General features: G+C 39.0%; 2 protein-coding genes across 8 annotated transcripts in view; one reads left to right on the forward strand and one right to left on the reverse strand.

The window, feature by feature from the left end:
- The window catches only part of LOC144038318 (nucleoside diphosphate kinase A2-like), a 12,089-nt gene extending 8,794 nt beyond the window's left edge, over window positions 1-3,295 (reverse strand). The window contains exon 1 of the mRNA XM_077550732.1: window positions 3,194-3,295. The gene's annotated coding sequence lies outside the window, so the exon portion shown is untranslated. The remainder of the gene's footprint in view (window positions 1-3,193) is intronic.
- A 7,158-nt stretch (window positions 3,296-10,453) lies between these two features.
- Window positions 10,454-21,546, forward strand: part of LOC144038250 (carbonic anhydrase-related protein 10-like) — a 101,290-nt gene continuing 90,197 nt past the window's right edge. Inside the window, exons 1-3 of one of the 7 annotated variants that reach the window (XM_077550578.1) lie at window positions 10,454-10,568; window positions 10,654-10,782; window positions 13,683-13,757. Coding sequence is in view for 3 of the 7 variants with exons in the window: in XM_077550575.1 (XP_077406701.1) it covers window positions 10,987-11,047; window positions 13,683-13,757 (136 nt within the window). In the remaining 4 variants the exon portion in view is untranslated. Of the gene's footprint in view, window positions 10,569-10,607; window positions 11,048-13,682; window positions 13,758-21,546 lie in introns of those variants that run through there. The other 6 variants (XM_077550575.1, XM_077550576.1, XM_077550579.1 and 3 more) reach the window with 6 other exon arrangements.

Here is a 21,546-nt window from a genome sequence, read left to right on the forward strand (position 1 = left end):
TAAAATGCATCTTGAAGGTTGTGTTAAAATAAACAATGTGGAATTTCTGACACAAAAAAAACACACACACAAAAAACAAGCATCTCCCAGGTAGGGCTGCCAGTCTGCCACAAACAAATCCAGTTTTTCCCACACCATATTAATACTTGGGTCTGCCACCCAAGTAAACTGGCTACCACCCAAGAAGTTTTCAAGAAAATCTATTTAAATTTTATTTATTTATTTATTTTTTAAATGCCGCATGTAACGTTCATTCGTTCAAAATCCCCAACAGTAGTCGCGATTAGTCGACTAATCGGAACATATGTAAATAGCAGCATATTGCAACAACATTTAAAACCATCATTTTGAATTACTTTAGTACAGTAATTTCTGGACAATAAACCGCTACTTTCTTCACTTGCATTCGACCCTGCGGCTAATACAAAGATGAGACTTATCCATCAGATCACAAGGGGGCGCACTATAAAGGAAGGGCAAGAGTGTGAGGCTTACATGTTTATAAAGGATAGAGCAACTTGGGGTAACGTACTAAAGCAGAGGTGGGCATCGAGGGCCGAAGTCCTGCAGGTTTTGCATGTTGCCCTTCTCCAACACAGCTGATATATGATCAGCTCATCAGCAAGCTCTGCATAAGCTTGATAACGATCCTGTTGATTGGAATCAGCTTGTGTTGGAAGTGAGAAACCTCCAAAACCTGCAGGACTCCGGCCCTCGAGGACCGAGATTGCCCACGTCTGTACTAAAGCCTATTTCACCCCCCCCCCCACACACACACACAAAAAAATATATATATATATATATATAAAAAACTTATAATTAAAAAAAAAAAAAAAAAAAAATATATATATATATATATATATATATATATATATATATATATATATATATACACACAAAAATATATACTTATAAACGTATTTCACTCTTCTTGGGGACAAAGTTTTGTTTTTTATAAATACAGAAGGTAGTGAAATCAGATGAGTAAAATTAGGAAAAGACACTGTGCTGAACACAACTAAAATAAACACTTGGAATTGTTTTTTATTTTGTTTTATTTAACCTTTATCCAAAACGTAGTATGCATAATTTAAAAGTAGCAAATTGATCTACACAAACAAAATGTGGTATGCACTAGAAATCAAAAAAAGAAAGAAAACCTTAAACATTAGGAGGAACTTATTTTTTAACACGATAAATTAGTGCTGCATATACTGAACTATTAAGTGTTGCCGTTGAGAGCTAGTGGCAAAGCTGTTGTCTTCTATTAAGTCTTGCGATGTCCAAGTTCATTGATGATGATTGTGATTGATTCATCACACTGGGCGTGATCACAACTCGGCATAGGTGGCAAATCCAGGTCCAGAAAGTAAAATTCCTGCCACAGTTTGGCTTTAGCCCCTGATGCTAGCTAGCTAGCTAGCTCCCTAGCAGGTAAACGAGCACCATGGGAGCTAGCTCGCTAAGACCTGGGGCTAAAGCCAAACTGTGGCAAGCTTTTTACTTTCTAGACCTGGATGTGCCACCCCTGCGACTCGGCTTACGAGTGGAAAGAGAGAAAGACTTCCGTGAGGGAGAGTGTTCGATGTCAAAGCGTTCAGTGGCATACAAAAACTGTTTTGGTTATGAACTCATTCACTCCCAGCCATTTTCACAGAAGCAACCCCCTTCACTTCCTGCTGCATTACTGGATTTTGACTGATTTTGCAAGGCCCACAGAATATTGTGTTCTATTGCTACAAAAACATGTATTAGAGTCTCTTCTTTCATCAGAAAAAAAATACATTTCTATCCATTTCCGTTTTGCAGCAATTAGCATTAGAATATAGCTAAGTTTCATCATTGTTCACAAATCTGTTTAAAACTGTGGGTAAATGAGCTTTTTCCAACACGGCCCTGGTAGATCTCTCATACTATACCATTTTTGTAATAACTACCATTTCTTCAACCGTTCTCTGCAGTTGAGAGGCCGTATCAAAGCCTTCCGTATGCTCTAGCATAAAAAAACATAAATACATCTTTGGGAGCAGGGTAATATTTAAAATGGAACATATTTATACGTTTTTGGTAGCAAATGCGAGTTTGCAGACTAAAGACTCCAAAATCCATAAAATACCTTATTATACATTAGCGTACCAAACAGAACATCATGGTGCTAATGCTAGTTTCCAGACATGACTATCACTATGCCAGAAATGCTATCAGATCAGCCACAGCAATATTTTTTAAATGCTGCTTTATTACTGACGGGGTGCCATGAAAGGGAGGTTTACATTGTATTAAGTATTTTGGGTGAAATGTGCCTTAAGTTTCTGACTCTGTTACCAACACAGGTTAGCCATGACACTCTAATACCCATAATGATTTTGTTTACGTCGCGGATTAACTGGATGATCATTACTGTGCATGTGTGTTGCAGACATTGCATCCAAACTAATCTTGGCAGCCCTACTCCCAGGTCTAATCAACCTTGAAACGTTTTTGAGCAACACCACAATGGGAAAACGTTTGAAAATCACAAGAAAAGAAAATAATGAAAAAAGGGGAAATTTAAATTAAGCATGGCAGACTCCAGAATACCCCAAAATTTATTTGACGAGTTGTACTTGCTGTCTAAAAGAATTTACAGATGATCAATATCCAGTGATGATTTGGGATGATTCGCTCAAAACACCACAAAAAGTGGATTTATCACCTACAAAATTGGAAGATTCATGCAACAAACGCACATATCTGCCTAACTACCTAACTGAAAAATCAATGGCATCTGACATTTTTATAAAGAAATGTACATCAAAAATGTATTCCATATTATGCATGCAGGTATATAAAACGTACTTATAATTACAAGTTAATGAAGATAAATTACCTCAAACATACCGACTAGACTCCCTGAAATTGTTAGCATGTAATTTCAAGCACAATTCGGATGCAGACATGACGAATTTTTCAAACGTCATCATTTTGACAATAGTTTTAGTAATTTCCCCAGACAATCTGTACGATTGTAAAGAACAGGAGTTGGAAAATAGCCAGCGGCCTAGTTCATAAAACGTCTCCTGATGTGGGCATTTAGGCGGTTTTACAGGCTTTAAATGTTAAGCAGAGAAAATGTTGTACCAAAAACATCAAATACGGATCACCTACAATTCTTACAAACAGATTATTTAGGAATTAAATGACGTTTCGTTACCGTAATGATGGTCCTGGAGGATTACACCCTTCAAATGCTGCGATAGAAAGCTAAAAGACCGCCTAGGCTCGCGTGGCCGCTCTTAATGCGCAGAGGGGCGGAGACTTTTTTCTCCCCCACATAACTTTATTGTACAATTTTAAACAGAATACACAAACAAATCGTGGTTACTACACAAACAAGTTATTAATACAGAAAAACAAACAAACAAAGAAGTCAGGGGGATATTTAAATTTAAAACTTTTTTTTTTAATTAGCATAAACCCAAAGTTCTCATCGCTTTCTTATTGATAGATCTCAATACAGTATTAATGTATTGTTTGGTTTCCATTTCAAAAACTAAAAACAGAGGTTTTGAATGACTAACTTTGGATTTGTGTTTATGAAATTTTGCCAAAATAATTATCAAGTTAATTGGATTTGTTTTAATTTTTTTGTTCTTTATCATTATTACAGAAACCAAACGGTACATTTTTCCAGAAAATACATAAATTAGAGTCAATATGATGATCAAAAATAAAACGAGACACATCATTCCTGAATCTGTTGGTATCAGGACAATGCCAGAACAGGTGGACCAGACAGGGGATATTTCACAATCAACACAAATGTCTTTCTTGAACCTAAGAAGATCATTTTTGACAGGATATTACCTATCTATAATTGCGTATAATGTCCCTTACTTTATTTGTTAAAATATATTTGTATGAAAGAGACCAATTTTTTGTTCCGAAATCAGACCAGTAAGAAACCACATACGGAGTCGTAGAAATATATATTTGAAACAAAGAGCGTATATTACTTCTTTTTTTTTTATATCACAGAAGTATTTACTACTTAGACAAAAGTTTCTTATTGAAGTTACCTTGGGGTCTAATTTAGGCAAAGAGACGTTTCTTCCCACCCCTCTCAAAAGAATCAAAATTCCATATGGAATAGCATCCATAACCGCAGCGAACTCCTTAGGTGTAACAGGAAGGCTATAGTATATATAGTTCATAAGTGAACCTTCATTATTGAGTAATTGGCTAACCAGAATGATGTTATTACTAAACCAATTTGGACAAAATAAAGATCTATTCTTGCAAGATATGACGGCCATTCCAAATAAAGCATTTATGGGGAGACAAATTGTGCTTGTAAATCAAAGACCAAGCCAACAGATATTTGCCTGTGCAAGATGGATAAAGCTAAGGGATTTTTTTCAATCTTGCAGTCACATAAAAGTAAAAACTCAAGACCTCCAACTTGAGAAAAAACACAATGAGGTATAAAATTCCAGATAGATGTAGGATTGCTCAAAAACGGTTTTACCCAATTAATCTTAAATTAAATCCCATTTATGGGAGTAAAGCAAGGGCGGAGACTCGTCATGATTCATTTCAGGCATCCGGCGGCCAAGGGCAGATTTCGTGCATTTAAACGATCCCCAACGAGGGTGGACTTATTTTTTGTTGTTGACAGTAGCTTCATTTTTCAACGAATGAAAGAAAAATTGTTGGTCTTCTAACCTCTTGCACATTTTGTATTGATCGAGCGGTGACTTTGCGTGGGTGACCGGCTCCGGCAAACGGAGCGGATAGCTATGCTCGGGGTCCGACATGCATGACGTATTGTAGTTATTGTTCACTGATCTGATAGACTTTTGAAGCCGCGAGGCTGCCATATTGCCACTCTCAAGAAATATTTATAGGACGACGATTTATGTGTTAAACATAAACAAGAGGACTTCCGACATTTTACAACTTGCCTGAAATACATGTATAAATTATATGCTTGCTGATGTTTACAGGAGGAAACTTGCAGCCTATATGTTTTTTCTTTTTTTAAGAATTATAGGCCTACCTGTAATTCAACAAAAGATGCCTCTGGCAAATCTAATATTGGGATCTAAGGAACTGAGCAATAAAAGGAAAAGGGGGTCTTCAAAGAAGCACATACCCTCCACCATGACCACCATGCCCTGACACACCCAGATGGGAGGGGTAAAATGGCCGCCCTGTGGCTTCAAGGGCTTGCCTAGGCGTGTATGGGTTATGATCTAACCAGTTATATATACATAATTACATACATACATACATTAATACATACATTCGACGTGTCATTCTTGTCGAATGACACGGTTCAAAATGTAGACTAGTCTATATATTTAAAAAAAAAACTGTATTCGAACAACAAACAGTATACAAAATATGTTTAAAAAAATACAATACAAACATTATAGACAACTCGAACACAAAACACGTCAGGGAGATTAAAAATATATACAAGGTAGACAAAATAAAATCACCAATAAAAACAAGGGTTTTTCAAATAAAATGTGCATGGCCAGTCAGAAGTTAACACCCCCACTTGTACTCAGGTTGTTGTAATTTGAAAAAAGAAAAGAAAAGAAAAAAATATATAGAATGAATGTGGACCTCTGTCTTACACATTTCAAACTCCAAAAATAATACCTTCAGCCCTCCTAAGTTTCAACTTATTTACTGGCTTTGTCATATATTATATCAGCAACCATGTAATCAGTAGGACAATTATCAAAGTTACTCTCCCATCATTCAGAGTAGACCTGATAAAATGTTATTTTATGTCCATGTGTTTACATCTCTTGTCTGTAGACAGCATTCTTTGCAAGAACAACTGTCGCCTAATTGTTATCATGCACAATTGTTGGGATGTATTTCTAATTGTCAATACCGCTTAGCAACTGGTCTAAGTACAGACATTCCTGTGTGGTTGAGGCCAGTGCCATATATTCTAGTGATGGGCGGATCGATCCAAATATCAATATTATCTATACTAAGTCATTATCGAGATTGGATCGATACTGGCACTATAATATCGAGCTAGTAGTTTAGTTTCAGTTTGGCTCTTTTATGCACTGCACTGAACGAAGGGTTAGGGGATAAGTGTGGACATTCGGACACAGCCAATATCTTGCGTCATCACTGAAAGATATTATAAAATTTTTAATACCTAATTTCATATATCAACTATTGTTACACATTATGAACATTTTAATTCTTCATATTAACCTATAAGACAAGAGCAGATGATGTCGGCCTCGTATGGTCTGGCCTTAAGATGGGTCATATTATTTAGTCTAAAAAAGTTCCTTCTCAGCGTTTTGTGCGAAAACACATTTCTGTTCGTGAGAGAGAGCGCACACTCATATAACTATGTTACATTAGGAGCTGTTGAGTTCAACTTGTTTGTGAGATTTTGTTATGGGAGAAAGTACTGAGAAGTGCCTTGAAAGTATATTTTGACTAGAGACGAATACAGCTGTATCTGTGTGCTGAGAACTCTGTTTTTCAACCTGTATTTTTCCATTATATAACACATTTACTTATTCATGAGGGGCGGTGTTGGAGACACTGTTCTGGCGATTTGATTGTAATAAAGTGTGGGCTCTTCGAAAGAGGAGTAGCATTATTGATCTGAAACTGTTGGAGTTTGATTCAATGATGTAACGGAGATCTCCGGAATAAATCATCCTGCGCAGGAACTCTGTTCATTTCTTATCCCATAATTTGATTTATTGGACACGCAAAAGTATGGATTTTTAATATACCTTCTTCATCACCCACTACCTCGACCGCTGCTACACTGCTCTCTGATACCCAAGCTTCTAAGCACCATCTGCTGGCGAAAACGTATATTGCACTTTGATATCAAATACACACTAAACCGTTCTCTCAGTAGAAAATGACCTTTAAACATAAATGAAAATACAATTAGGGGAGGAGGGGGGCGTTAATGGGGGGTGGGGTGGGGGGCTTGGTGGGGGGGCTGGGCAACTATTTCGCTGTATTCACTTTTTCCATAGTGCTACACTGACAACCAAATGTCATATTATCTTTTTATCAATGGCTTTCAATTGTGCATGGACTATATTTAGAACTTTTATTTACAACACAAAACCCACAATAACTAATTTCCAGATTTTGGGCCACTTTACAAGAGTTAAAATCGATAATGATTTTATTTGAAGTCCATTCACTTTGTACAGGCTTATAATTAAAATCTATTATATTTTTATTTTCAATTATAACTCTTTATAAAAGGTCTAATACTGCACTGTGCAGTCCCACCTACTTCAAATCGTGTTATTTTACTTTACTTTGCACAAGAATGAAGTGTTATTTGCTTTCCAATCCTCTCATTTGACTTTCACTTTTTTTCCAATTGTTTTTACAATTTCCTCCTCTGTGGGTCTCCAGTGAACCAATGCATCAAAATATCGCTCCCTGGCCGTTGGACGTTGCCGCCCAGCAGCAGGGTCCATATGTGATATGGCGTCCATATGTCATGTGAGCAGCAGTTGACCAATCACAGCGTAGTAGCTCTGAAACAGAGTTGGCCAAACTATCAACAGTGTTTAAGGAATGTTCCAAATCTGTGCTTCATGGTATTCCAATAAAAAAAAAAAAAAATACAGTGGAACTTCTGAGTTTGAAAGTCTCGGAACTCATACAATTCGGACTTCAACCAAAAAATCTGAGTAAAAAATGCCACAGAGTTCGAATGCCCAAGCAAAGCAAGCTAAGCCGAACGCACCTTGAAAACGGGTAGCCGAGTGAAGCCGAGCGAAGCTGAGCAATGCCGAATGCTCACGTTGCGGTAGTTGAGACGATGCACTGCTCATTTCCAGTCAGATTGTGAATACTCCCGGAGGTGCTTTTGATTCTTCCACGACAATTTACTTTGCCATGGGCCTAAAAGAAAGACAACAGTGCCAGTGGCAGCAAAGAAAAACATACAGTGCTACGAACCACAGTGGAATTAGGAAGGAGATTATCGCGCAGTTGTAACTACAGTGACTACTTTTGTAAATACTGGCACAAAGACCCCCCTTAGCTGTTCAACAACGTGCCTGATGTTAAACAACGCACGCAAGGACCGCTTAGTAGTCTAACAATATGCGCAATGTAAAATACACAAACTCAGCACTGAACTTAAGCTAGCATTAACATAGCATTTATCATCCACTGATGCCATCACACCACAACAAAAAAAGTAAGGTATTTTAATTGTTTAAATACTGTACTGTACTGTAAATGTAAAAAAACATCAATAGAAATTAAAATGGGAATGTTCTGTTTTTGGAGCTTGGGAACGGATTAATTGCATTTACATTATTTCCTATGGGAAAAAATGTTTTGTAGGGTGAACAATTCGGACTTTGAACACTTTACAGGAACGAACTATGTCCAAACTCCATGGTACCACTGTATCTAGGAATTGTAATTACCAAGAATCAAAAAATTAGAAGTTCTTTGAATTTTAAGCCTATCATTCATAATATCTTTAAAAAAAAAGAATACATTTTTGGTTAATAAAGAGATTACTTGACTCATTGAGCCTGCCACAAATTGACAAATGAGTAAAGGACCCCAAGAAGCAGACAAAGCACAATGAGCGTTTAACCAGTTTGTTTACAAAAACAAAAGCACTAAAAGGTAGTGATGGCAAAATTTAAACTGCGTTTTGGTATGTACTGGAACCCAAGCGGAACTTGTGATTCGAATCGTGTTCCTAAATCTGTCTCAGAATCAGGATGTCATATGACAGTTGCCTTTCGTGTTCTATTACACCTCCAAACGTCACATTGTTTCAGCAAGTGCCTTTTCTAAAATTAAATAAAATCCAACCATTGCACTATATTAAAATGTCTTGAATCTGAAATAAATCCAACCTAAGTATACTTCGTATGTAAATTTGCCCTGCTGATTCATCGGCCATGATAAAACGTCAACATCCTCATGAATGTTTTGAACGAGGTGGTTGGTTTGGTAACACAAGGGGCTGAGAAAAAGGTATAGGTCAGGGTGGCGGAAATCATTGGGTTTTTAAAACAATTGTGTCGCTTAATGGATGTAATAAAAAGTAAATCTAAAAGGTTGAGGTTATTACAATCCTTCTGTTCTAGTTCCAGCCAACAATTAGTATCTCTGTTGGGTTGTGCCCATAGAATGAGATATTGTAGCTGGTTAGCTATATAGTAGTGCATAAAATTTGGTGCCTCTGGACCTCCTTTGGATTTACTTTTCTGAAGAGTAGATAGACTAATCTTTGCTTTTTTTTTATTCCAGTAAAATTAAAATAAATAAATAAATAAATAAAGTAAAATATCCTAGTCTAACGACTGGAACCAGCTACACGTCTCTCTTCGGCTGGTAGCCATGTTGGATTTTTACTTCGTCTCCGTAAAAAAAAAAAAAAAACAATACCAACGAGTCGCTTTTCTGACGTCACGTCCGTTCTTCGCTCATTGGTTTATTCCACTGTCTGTTAGCTCAGGTTTGCCCCGCCTCAAATGCGACTGATAGGGCGGCTGAGTCTGGATTTCCAGGCTATACATTTGTAGGTAGGGCGGCCTCCAGGTGGCGCACTGGAATTGTCACTTACCTCTGATGCAGGTTGACGTGGGTTCGCTGCAAGACCATTTTGTTGTGCGTGTTTGTTTGAGTGGGTGCAAAAAAAGAAATAAACATTTGTAGGTAAAGAATGTTTTTCAAAATCTTCTGGTAAAAACAAAATAAAAATGCTTTTTCAGAGAAAGATTACCGTATTACCCAGAGTCGTTTCACATTGGTCTTGTCTTGTGGATGATATTATTTCTAAGAAAGCCTGGTTATTGCCTATTTGTTATTTGATAACAAATAAGATTAAATAAGTTTCATTGAAAATAATTCATCGCATTTACTCTACTTATATAAAGATTTAAGAAAAACATTGATGTATGCTGTAGCTTCAGCTGTAATTCTCCGGAAACTATGGTTTACTTATTGTGTTAATGTTAGCAAGTGAAATTTTTCTGGTCTAGGCTGTTTTTTTATATTGACAAAGATTTTGTTTTATTTTGGAAGAATGTTATTTTTGGTTTTGTTGAAAGTAATGGAAAAAACAAAGAAAATGTATTTTTGGTAAATGTATTAATTATTTAGGCAAAATTTTCACATACATAAGTGTACATTTAGGGAATTTAGCCTTTCTTTTTTTCCCTTTTTTTTTTAAACTTTCATTAACGAACTCAGGGTTTATATTTTGTCAATTAGATATTGTAAGAAAACAAGTAGAAACAAGAAACTATTTCTGCTTGTGTTGAGTGTAACATATAAGTATATAAATACTAGCATTTTTTTGTATGTTCACGTTTGAAAGTTGCTCGTTTGATGTACCTGAGCTTTGATTGTAAATTAATAAAGTTAAAAAACCCGGCTCTGAGTTAAATTGAGCAAGCGCGCCACCCTGTGGCAGTCTCCAGTTACTTAGAAATACCTGGAAAAAAATATCCATGTTCGGTATGTTCCCTCCTTTTTAGTTAAAATGATTTTTTAGCATACTATATTTCTGTAGGCACCACAGAAATGTAGGTAACAGTCTTTTATTTTGACAACATTAATAGGAAGTACAGAGGTTGTTTATCCATACTTGACGTTGGTGTTTTGCTTCAGGGAAGATTCAACGGATGAAAACACGACAATTGAACTTGATAGAATATGATCCTCCCATCGCTAAGGTTTTTCTGCCTTCACGTTGTTCAATCGGCATCAACTGGATTGATGTGCTACCGTGAACAGTGGGTCCGTGATCTTTGTTTTTTTGCTTGTAATTCTCCTATATTTGTTATTTATTTTAATGCTGACTGAGCGTCACGTTTATCACGGCTTTTGATGACCTACTTACTTCATATGGTGATGAATATCTCGGATGAGGTGTCTAGCACGATTCAGCCTTGGAGGAGAACGTCTGAGATATTTCTAATGACCGTGGATTGAAGATAAACGATGGACATATTTGGGGGATTATTAATTATTTTTCCAGCCAGTTTTATTGCCTGCGTATCAGGTGAGTCATTCATGTATTCGTGGTCTACTCCTGCTCTTCATGATGAAATGAACGCACTAGGTGCACTAAGATAATTATTGAGGGGATATTGAAATACCTATAAGTATACATATCGAAAAAATAAATAAAGGCCTGCCCATCCATTGACAAGAATACCATGCAATGTATGTGTGCATTAGTGCTGGCCTGACTGCAGTTCAAATCTAGTACGGATGCTAAAATCAGCTCTCGACGGCGCAGATGATAGAGGGGACGAAATGAGGTTGGTGAGGGGGTGGTGTTGTCGGATCCCAATCAGATTAATCTTGATCACGAGCCGTCAACCCCATTTTTGTCGAAATAACCGGTAATACATGAGATTATGTTCCGTTTTCATTTGGGGAGCCAAGTATACTGGTGCGTTTAAGTTACACATAGGAATGTAGGATTTTTTACATTTGAGTTTGAATTGCACCTCTCTTCCTGAAGTCGGATCTCCAGTTCAGCAGAGCATACGAATCCCACGCCCGACACAGAATTTATGTTTATCTGCTACTCATGTAGTCACAATAGTTATATGTTTTATTTGTGATGCTGCACAGCAAATTATGTAGTGATAAATTGAGTTTAAAAAATGTAGTGTTATTTTGAGTCACTCGCAGAAATATTTCAAGCCTAATTTAAGATTTATATATTTTTGTTTACATAACGAATTCCCGTGAACTTTTTTCAAATTAAATTATATATATATATTTTGAGATTATTTTAACACAAACCTACCAAATAAAACTTTTCTGATGCATATTCATTAGTCTAATAAAGCCCATTTATTTGAAATGCATAATCTTCAGGTCTATGTACTATTTAGTATTAATAAAGTATAACTACCTAAAAAAAAAAAAAAAAAACTTGGGACGTCTACATTCAATTTCATCCCCAAAACAAAAAAAATGTAAAAAATGCACACAAAAAATGGAAATAAGTGTTTTTCACATAGCAGTATACTTATCATGTATAGGTAACCTGATTATTATGCAATTCAAACAATATACGTTATGTATTTTAAATAAATATTCACATTATTATTAATTTAGAGTACAGTAGTTACACTGTACAGGAAGTGAGCTATGAATTTTTGAAGGTCCAATTTTGGCTCATTTTTGCAGCCAAAATTGTCCATCAGTTTTCATCCAATTGACTTCAAAACTTGGCATGCATCTCAAGAGCTGGGACAACAACTGGGAGAAAAAAAATCTTGAGTTTTTGAAATACTACATGACGAAGATGGGGCGTCAAATTTTGCCTTTAAAAGGGACTACCATGATATTTTAAGCCCTTCCACAGTTAACTATGCATATAATGATGAAATCTTACCTTTGATACAATCACGATGCAATTTCTTATGAAATATGAGTTATTTTGATGGCTATTTTTCTTACCCGGAAGTCAAACGCTCGGTTCAGTAAAACTTCGCCTCTACCCCCGCGCCCCTCTCATGACGTCGTCCGAGCCGGCTGCTTCGCGCAACGCCCACAAAACATACAGATAGGTTTTAAGCCGATTTTTTAAAATGGACTCTAAATTTCACGGGCTGCTAGATCTCTGCGTTTACAAGCCATCAATTCTTGAAAAAAACATTTGAAACAAAACGGGTCCCAGCATCAATAAATCGTGGAAGAGGAGGGGAGCAGAGAGGTTAGAGGAAAGGAGGAGGAGAAAAAAAAGAAGCACAACGAGTCGCAACCCGTGCCCACCCCACCCCCCACCGCGTGGAGGGACGGAACACCGGGGGCAGAAGGGGAGATGGGGGCGCCGGGGGACGGGCGGCACCCCCGAACCCCAGGCCCAGCGGGGAAAGGCCCCGGTCGTCACTCCAGCGTTCTTAGTGAAAGCTAACCTTGTTACTGAGTTCGCCAACTCACCGACTGGCGAACTCTACCCCTAAACCTTGAATGTGACCCCACCCAGTGTATATACAAGTGTGTGGTGCATTAAAATTGGGAGCAGGTGAACCGGAGCAGAGGGAAATGATATCCCCACGCTCCGATCCACCCGCCTCCCAGGCATGTCAGTGAGTGTATGTGGTGCATTAAAAAAATAGGGGGCGGGGACACGGACAGGGGACCGCAGCACTGCTCTATACTGCGGACTGCCAATTGACATTGCACTTTGTTATTGCAAATGTGAAGGAATTGCTTTGAATTTCATTTGGACAGAATGTTTACTGATAATGGCTACTTTTATCATTATCCTACGAGTATGGAAGGCTCAGAGAAAATGGGCGAGTGTTTAGTCCGCATAGGGGTTGCGGGGGTGGGTCCGCACCTAATGACGTCATAAAGTGAGCACCTGCTTGTTTTCTTAGGTTGGGAGGGGCTGGTGCTTGGAGAGCAGAATCACCTAGAATTTCTCATAGAGGGGTGAATGAAGGAAAAAAACACTTCAGTGAATTAGCATTTTAACATGGCTAAAAGCTCAAAAAAGTTGATTTTTCATTTTACTGTCCCTTCTAAGATATCAGAAATAAATGACTTTGCCAATGAAAAAATCTGTACGTGTTCACTAGGTGATCCATCTCCCTTGTCAAGATGTCTTTGTATGAATCGATTTTGAGCAAGACTGTGCTCTCTAATTTTGTGTTCTTTTTACCTCGCAGCTCAGCAAAATCCACCAAAAATTCATGAAGGCTGGTGGGCATATAAGGAGGTGGTACAGGGAAGCTTTGTCCCAGGTAAGATTTAAATAAGTAAAACTGATAATTATAATAATAATTAGGGATGTCCTGCTCACACTTTTTTGGACCCGAGTCACCTCATTTTGAGATCGGTCAATACCGAGTTCCGATCCGATACCTCAGCATTTTATTAAGGAGAAAAAAATGAAGTCAATTTTTTTTTAAAAATTAATTTATTTGTTTATTTTTATTTTTTACAAAACTAACCCAAAAACCTTTTTTATGGTGAGTTTTATGAACCCTCATTTTTTGCACATCTATGAGTTACTCAAAGGGCTATTATTAAACCAGTAAATACATTTTTCACAAGAGCTTTATTTTCGAGAACTTACTAAAATGTAACGATTCGGTTCGATGCGGTGTAGTGGTGGAACGATTATTTGTTTACTTAACAATTAATCAATTGTCAAATTAACTCTTTCACTGCCAGACATTTTCAGAAACGGGATGTCGCCAGTGCCAGCCGATTTAAGCATTTTGACTGATCTTTCAAGGTCCACAGAAAATGTTGTGTTTGGACTATGGAAACACACATACTACCAAATGAAAGATTGGACTCTCATCTTTTATCAGCAAAAAAAGTTTATTTCTACCTGATTCCGTTCTTCAGTAATCAACAATAGAAAATGGTTAGTTTCACCGAAATGCTCTGTTTTGAAACAAAAAGCGGAGAAAAAGAGCTTTTTGTGAAACGATGTTATTTCATGCACTCTAGTGAATTGTACACTTCTTTTTGTCCATGAATGATGCCACAAACACCTAAATAGTGCTTTACTTCTGTAATACACCATCAACAATGAAAAAGTGTTTTTAGTTTGGAAAATACGTTTATTTCCGTTCAACAGTGTAACAATTTGACAAAACAATTTCGCAAACTATTTACAAATGTGTGCAACTGTGGTACTATTTACAATTATGTGGATGTTTCAAATACAGTTTTTCTTTTTGTAACGCTCTCCTGCGTGCAAGGAGAGGGAGCAGGGTTTGCACAACAGATTACTTTCACTTTCCATTGTCCGTTTCGCGTGCAGACGGCCTTTTTTTCCGGGGAATAGCAAGTAGCAGACTGTACCCACTCCTCCGATGAATATGCATTGGACTCGGGGCACTCTTCGTCGTCCGATTGAACGTCCGCCTGAGCGTGCTCGGTTGTGCGCCGCGTTGTCCGGTGTTGGCATCGCTAGCCCGTGAACCTTTTATGACGTCGTCATAGCCGCCGCGTCAACACTTCCAACTTCGCCGTCAACCTCGGAGTCACCATCATCATCATCGATGATCATCATCGTCGTCATCAATGTGCTCTTTATAGCGTTGGTCGATGCTTTTCGTCTTTGAAAAAAACGGCTCGACCGTGAGCTGCTTGCAACCGGTCGCCATTATGGCTTCTTCAGCCATTGTCCCCTCAACACTCTAGCCTCGCCTCACGTCTTCTGCTGGCTACCCAATCTTGTCAAAAGAGAGTCATTGCTGCCATCTAGGGGCCAAAAATAGTCATTAGGCTCACTAGACCTGCTTGAAACTTTCAACACAGCTGGGGAAGGCTTTCCTCCACCTGTTTCAAAAAAAAAAAAAAAAAATAAAATTCGATGACGTCTTTTAACGTCATTGGCGGCCCTCCGTAGGTTTTTACTTGACGTCTTTTAACGTCAGTGGCAGTGAAAGAGTTAATGTACGTTTTTTTTGTTAATCCATTAATCATTTGAATATCTTGTTTAATTTAAAATGATCAAAATCTTGTTATTTGCTTGTTTCCAAACAACTGCTTTTATTTTGGAAAACAGTGAGCAACATTTTTGCTAATGTAATGTTCCGACATGTTACAGACCAAATTAGTAACAAACTGCCTTTTAAAATGCTGTTTTAACATGAAAATAAAATACTCCACTAACTACTAACAAATATCTTTTTCAAGGTGCCATCTTACTAAATTTAAACTAATTCACTGAAAACAGTTACACCTCAGTTACTTTCTATTTCTTTTATTATTCTTTTCTTTTGTGAGACAGTGTCAGTTCCTGTATACTAATGCTTAAAGGTTCTTGTGAAAAATTTGTTGAACTTCACCTGAATCACCTGTCATATTCCATTATTAGTAACGAGGGCTGGCATTTTATTGCTGTGTTCCACTCAACACATGCTTAGGTTTTTGCCTGTGTGTAACTCGTTCAATACCCTGGTTTTTAAAACAATTCACTGACAGGAGTCTAGTTGCACCTCGTATCGGGTCGCTAATGTTTTTATCATGTCTTGAAAGCCCTCATTCTCTACAATGCAGTATGGCTTAAGTCTTTAACTCTTTGACTGCCAGACATTTTCAGAAAAGGGATGCCGTGGGTGCCAACCGATTTAAGCATTTTGACTGATTTTTCAAGGTCCACAGAAAATTTTGTGTTTGGACTATGGAAACACACATACTACTAAATGAAAGATTGGACTCTCATCTTTCATCAGAAAAAAAGTTTGTTTCTACCTTATTCCGTTTTTCAGTAATCAACAATAGAAATTGGTTAGTTTCACCCAAATGCTCTGTTTTGAAACAAAATACGGAGAAATCAAGCTTTTTGTGAAACGATATTATTTCATGCACTCTAGTGAATTTGACCTTTTTTTTCCCATGAATGATGCCACAAACACCTAAACAGTGCTTTACTTCTGTAAAACACTACCACCAACAATGAAAAAGTGTTTTTTGATAGCAAAATACGTTTATTTACATTCAACAGTGTCACAATTTGACAAAACAATTTGGCAAACTATTTACAAATGTGTGCAACCGTGGTACTATTTACAATTGCGTGGATGTTTCAAATACAGTTTTTCTTTTTGTAACACTCCCTTGCGTGCAAGGGGACGCAGCAGGATTTGCACAACAGATTAGTTTCACTGCGATTGCAGACGCTACACTTTTTTGCTGGCTTTTTTTTCCGGGGAATAGCAAGTATATACTGCAGTGTGTGTTTGGCCATGTTGCCATCAAGTCTACTCTCAGGATCATGATACAGTGACGTTATGGTGGTGTTACGTCTGGCTTCCTCATGTCCTTCTGTTCCTATACCGGGTGGTAAGAGATGTTCTGATCCATCTTATCCGCTCTATCCATATCGTAGTCCATAACCAGTGTCTTCTCCGTGATCAGACTGTACCCACTCCTCCGATGAATATGCATTGGACTCGGGGCACTCTTCGTTGTCCGCCTGAGCAGAAGTGCTAGGTTGTGCTGCGCGTTTTCCGGCGTAAGCATCGCTAGCCGGTGAGGCTTTATGACGTGATCATAGCCGCTGCGTCAACGCTTCCAACTTCGGCGTCAACCTCGGAGTCACCATCATCATCATCGTTGTCATCAATGTGCTCTTTAGCACTCGTTGATGCTTCTCTTCTTTGAAAAAAACGATCAAGCGTGAGCTGCTTGCCACCGGTCGCCATTTTCGCTTTCTCAGCCATTGTCCCCTCAACACTCTACTCCGCCTCACGTCTTCTACTACTGACGCCTACCCGATCTTGTCCAAAGAGAGTCATCGCTGCCATCTAGGGGCCAAAAATAGTCATTATACTAACTAGATCTGCTTGATACTTTCAGCACAGCTGGCCAAGGCTTTCCTCCACCCGTTTCCAAAAAAAACCCAAAAAAACTTGGTGAACGTCTTTTAACGTCTTTTAACGTCTTTTAACGTCTTTGGCGCTCCTCCGTAGGATTTTACTAAACGAGGGGAGTATTTTCGACCACCCAGACCTCCAGCAACACACCGACTCTGTCCTATCCTACATCAAGCACTGCACAGACACCGTTACAGTGAACAAGCGTATCTGTGTGTATCCAAATAGGAAATCTGGGATGACCTCTGTGGTTAAGTCACTCCTGAGGACTAGAAACACAGCCTTCAAGGCGGGGGACAGACCTCTGTACAGCACAGCCAGATCTGACCTCAGGAGAGGAATCGGAGCAGCTAAAGTGGAGTACAAGAAGAAGATTGAGTCCCACTTCGAGGACAACAATGCTTGGCACGTGTGGCAAGGGATCCACCATCTGACCAGCTACAGGGGCACCTCGCCAGCTGCTGTTACCCATACTGGTTCATTTCTAGTGGAAGAACTCAACCACTTCTTCACTTGCTTCGAGTCACCTTTTGTTGCTGCTGCCTCAAAGTCCGGCCAACGACCCATCAGCCCACATGCTCTGTCTTTCCAGCAACGCCAGGTGAGACGAGCATTGTTGGCAGTCAACCCTAAAAAGCTGCTGGCCCGGACGGTGTACTGAGTCCTTCGTGGTTGTACTGATCAGCTGGCAGACGTTCTGACCGAGCTCTTCAACTCCTGCCTCTCTCAGGCTGTGATCCCGTCCTGTTTAAAGGTAGCTACCATCATCCTGGTGCCCAATAAATCCATCATCACAAACTTCGGAGACTACAGGCCTATGGCACTGACGTCTGTGGTGATGAAGTGCTTTGAGAGGCGCGTTCTCCAGCACCTCAAGTCCAACCTTCCAGGGAACTTTGACCGTCACCAATTTGCCTACAGGGCAAACCGGTGTACGAGGATACCATCTAAACTGTTCTCCACACAGCCCTAAACCATCTGGAGCACCCGGACACCTACCTTAGACTGCTGTTTGCGGATTACAGCATCCCCAACATCCTGTGAGAGAAGCTGACTGGACTGGAATTCACCCCCCACATGTACTCCTGGATCAAAGACTTCCTGTCGAACCGCCTGCAGGTGGTCAAGGTGGGTCAGTGCTACTCATCCACTCTGACTCTCTCTATCTATCTATCTATCTATCTATCTATCTATCTATCTATCTATCTATCTATCTATCTATCTATCTATCTATCTATATCTATATATATATATATTTGAACGTCTTGGAACTCATACAATTCGGACTTCAACCAAATAATTGGAGTAAAAAAATGCCTCGGAGTTTGAACTCATTTTCGGAGTTTGAACACCCAAGCAAAGCAAGCTAAGCCAAACATACCTTGAAAACAGGTAGCCAAGTGAAGTCGAGCGAAGCCGAGCAATGACGAATGCTCACGTTGCGGTAGTTGAGACAATGCACTGCTCATTTCCAGTCCGATCATGAATACTCCCAAAGGTGCTCCATACACCAGTTATTTACACCCACTGCTGCCCAGACCTGGGAGCAGTGTCAGTTGTGTGTAGACCGTTCTATCTGCCCAGAGAGTTAACGGCTGTGGTTCTAACAGCTGTTTACATTCCACCCGATGCTAACACTAGCATAGCCCTCTCGTGTGCCAGTGGCAGCAAAAAATAAATAAATACAGTACTACGAACCATAGTGGAATTAGGAAAGAGATTATCGCACAATTGTAACTACCGTGACTACTTAAATATTAAATTATATTAAATATTGGCACAAGAACCCCCCCTTAGCTGTTCAACAACGTGCCTGACGTTAAACAACGCACGCAAGGACCACTTAGTAGTCCGTAACAATATGCCCAATGTAAAACTCAGCACTGAACTAAAGCTAGCATTAACATAGCATTTATCATCCACTGATGCCAACACACCACAACAGGTAAGGTGTCAGGTTTATTCAACCGAAAACATTTAAAAAACAGACACAGAAGGAAGACAAGAGATATATATTCTTATTACTGGCCAGGAGAATGAACAGAGATGTGCAGATCACAGTCTCCTGCCCATTCTGACACATTCTGTCATTCTTTCTCTTTTTATTGGGTTGACCTACCACAAGGACATTACTGCTCTGAGGTGTTTGTGGACGTACGTTGCAGTAATGTGGCAAACAGTTACAGAAAGTAATTACACAGGCAACAATGCAAATATTAACATTCCTTAACACTAAAAGCTTTTCAACCATAGAAATGTTCCGGCCTCTTGTCTTGTGATGAGGGCACAGTTCCTTTCTTGTGACGAAGCACTGTGACTGCCGTCGACTCAAACTCGCACATGTCACATTGTTAAATGAATTCACAATGTTGAATGACAGCTTTGCAATTAATAAAATACTAAATATGGGACAATTAAGATGCATTTATCTAACATTTCCCCCTTTTTTATCACATATTTGCTCAAATTCACATATCACCTATCGGTCACTTCAATTAGATTTTCGACAGTAGGGTCATTTAAAACATACCAATACCATGTATTTGTTACATAGGCAAAATATTACCATCATAGAGCATAACATAATATATATTTTTTTCCATCATGAAAACCATATTAGTGAAATAATCATCATCACAATATTATCAAAAGTGTTGTCTTTCAAGTGCAATCAATATGTTGTTGTTCTAATGTGTGTATATTGTCCAATGTTTCTGTATGTAATATTCAGCGTTAGTTCAGCCAGCTGTCTCTCCTCCCCCTCAAGATGGCCCCAAAAACAAAAATAAAAACAAAAGAAAGCCCTGAATGAGTCCGATCGCATCTTACCCTCTGTTTGATTCAGGAAAGGGACTCGATGTCTCTTTGATTTGTCCCTTCTGATACTTCCAGCACAATGGACAGGCCATGGACTTCACAGCGGTTGCGGAACCTTGTTGGGGAGCAGACTGAATGTGCTCCCATCCTCTTCACTGACTGACTTGGTCAGACTTTTCTCCACAGCTAGACAAGCTGCTTGTTTTCCCCTTCTCTCAGTCAGGCTTTGCTCCGCAACCAGACAAGCTGTTAGTCAATGGTACCTGTTGTGCCGTGCGATAGGTGAATCAGGAGGGTCGTTCAGCGATCTTCACAGCCTTCGGGGTCATCAACAACACTTACAAGGACCTTCCCGCCTTGGGCTGGACCTTTGGTCAAAACCCAGTCACAACCCTTGATGGGAGGTTGGCCTCCCTGCAGATACAGTGTGTCGTCTGGCATTTGATTAAACTTTCACTTCCTCGTCATTTAACAATCTCCTCAGTTACTTAAATCAATTTATTTCATCTGCTCGACTTAACAGGTTATTTACTATAGGCAAATTAAATAGTTTACCACACAACATTTCAAACAGACTAAACTGCCCTGTCCCTTTTACAATTTTCCAAACTATCTGACCATAATTTTCATGCCTTGGTCATTTATTTATTCCTCTTCTTTTTCTTTCTTTTTATTAACAAAGTGACATAAAAAGTGACTTTCATTCAGTGAAGTCGAGCGAAGCCGAGCAATGACGAATGCTCACGTTGCGGTAGTTGTGACAATGCACTGCTCATTTCCAGTCCGATCATGATTGTATGCCATACAAAAACCTGATATATTTACACAATGCTTTTGCCATAATAATAATGTGCATACGGTGTTTTGCTGGTACAATTTCAACTCATTTTAAAACAAAACTTCTACAAACATAAAAAATTGAAAACATCAAAAAATTATATGTTGTTAACATGTTCATCATATCCCCCTGTTGAGACATTTATGGCTCACAACTCAGTTACTATCCACTTAAACAAACTTTCACTACATATAATTAATTATTCCATCCATCCATCCATTTTCTTAACCGCTTAGTCCTCACAAGGGTCGCTGGAGCCTATCCCAGCTGGCTTCAGGCAGTAGGGGGGGTACACCCTGAACTGGTTGCCAGCAAATCGCAGGGCACAGAGAGACAAACAACCATCCACACTCACAATCACACTTATGGACAATTTCGAGTGTTCAATTAACCTGACATGCATGTCTTTGGAATGTGGGAGGAAACCGGAGCACCCGGAGAAAACCCACGCGAGCACGGGGAGAACATGCAAACTCCACCCAGGAAAGCCGAAGCCCGGACTCGATTACACGTCCTCTGCACTGGGAGGCGGACGTG

This window comes from Vanacampus margaritifer, chromosome 18 (genome assembly GCF_051991255.1).
Source record: "Vanacampus margaritifer isolate UIUO_Vmar chromosome 18, RoL_Vmar_1.0, whole genome shotgun sequence".
NCBI lineage: Eukaryota > Metazoa > Chordata > Actinopteri > Syngnathiformes > Syngnathidae > Vanacampus > Vanacampus margaritifer.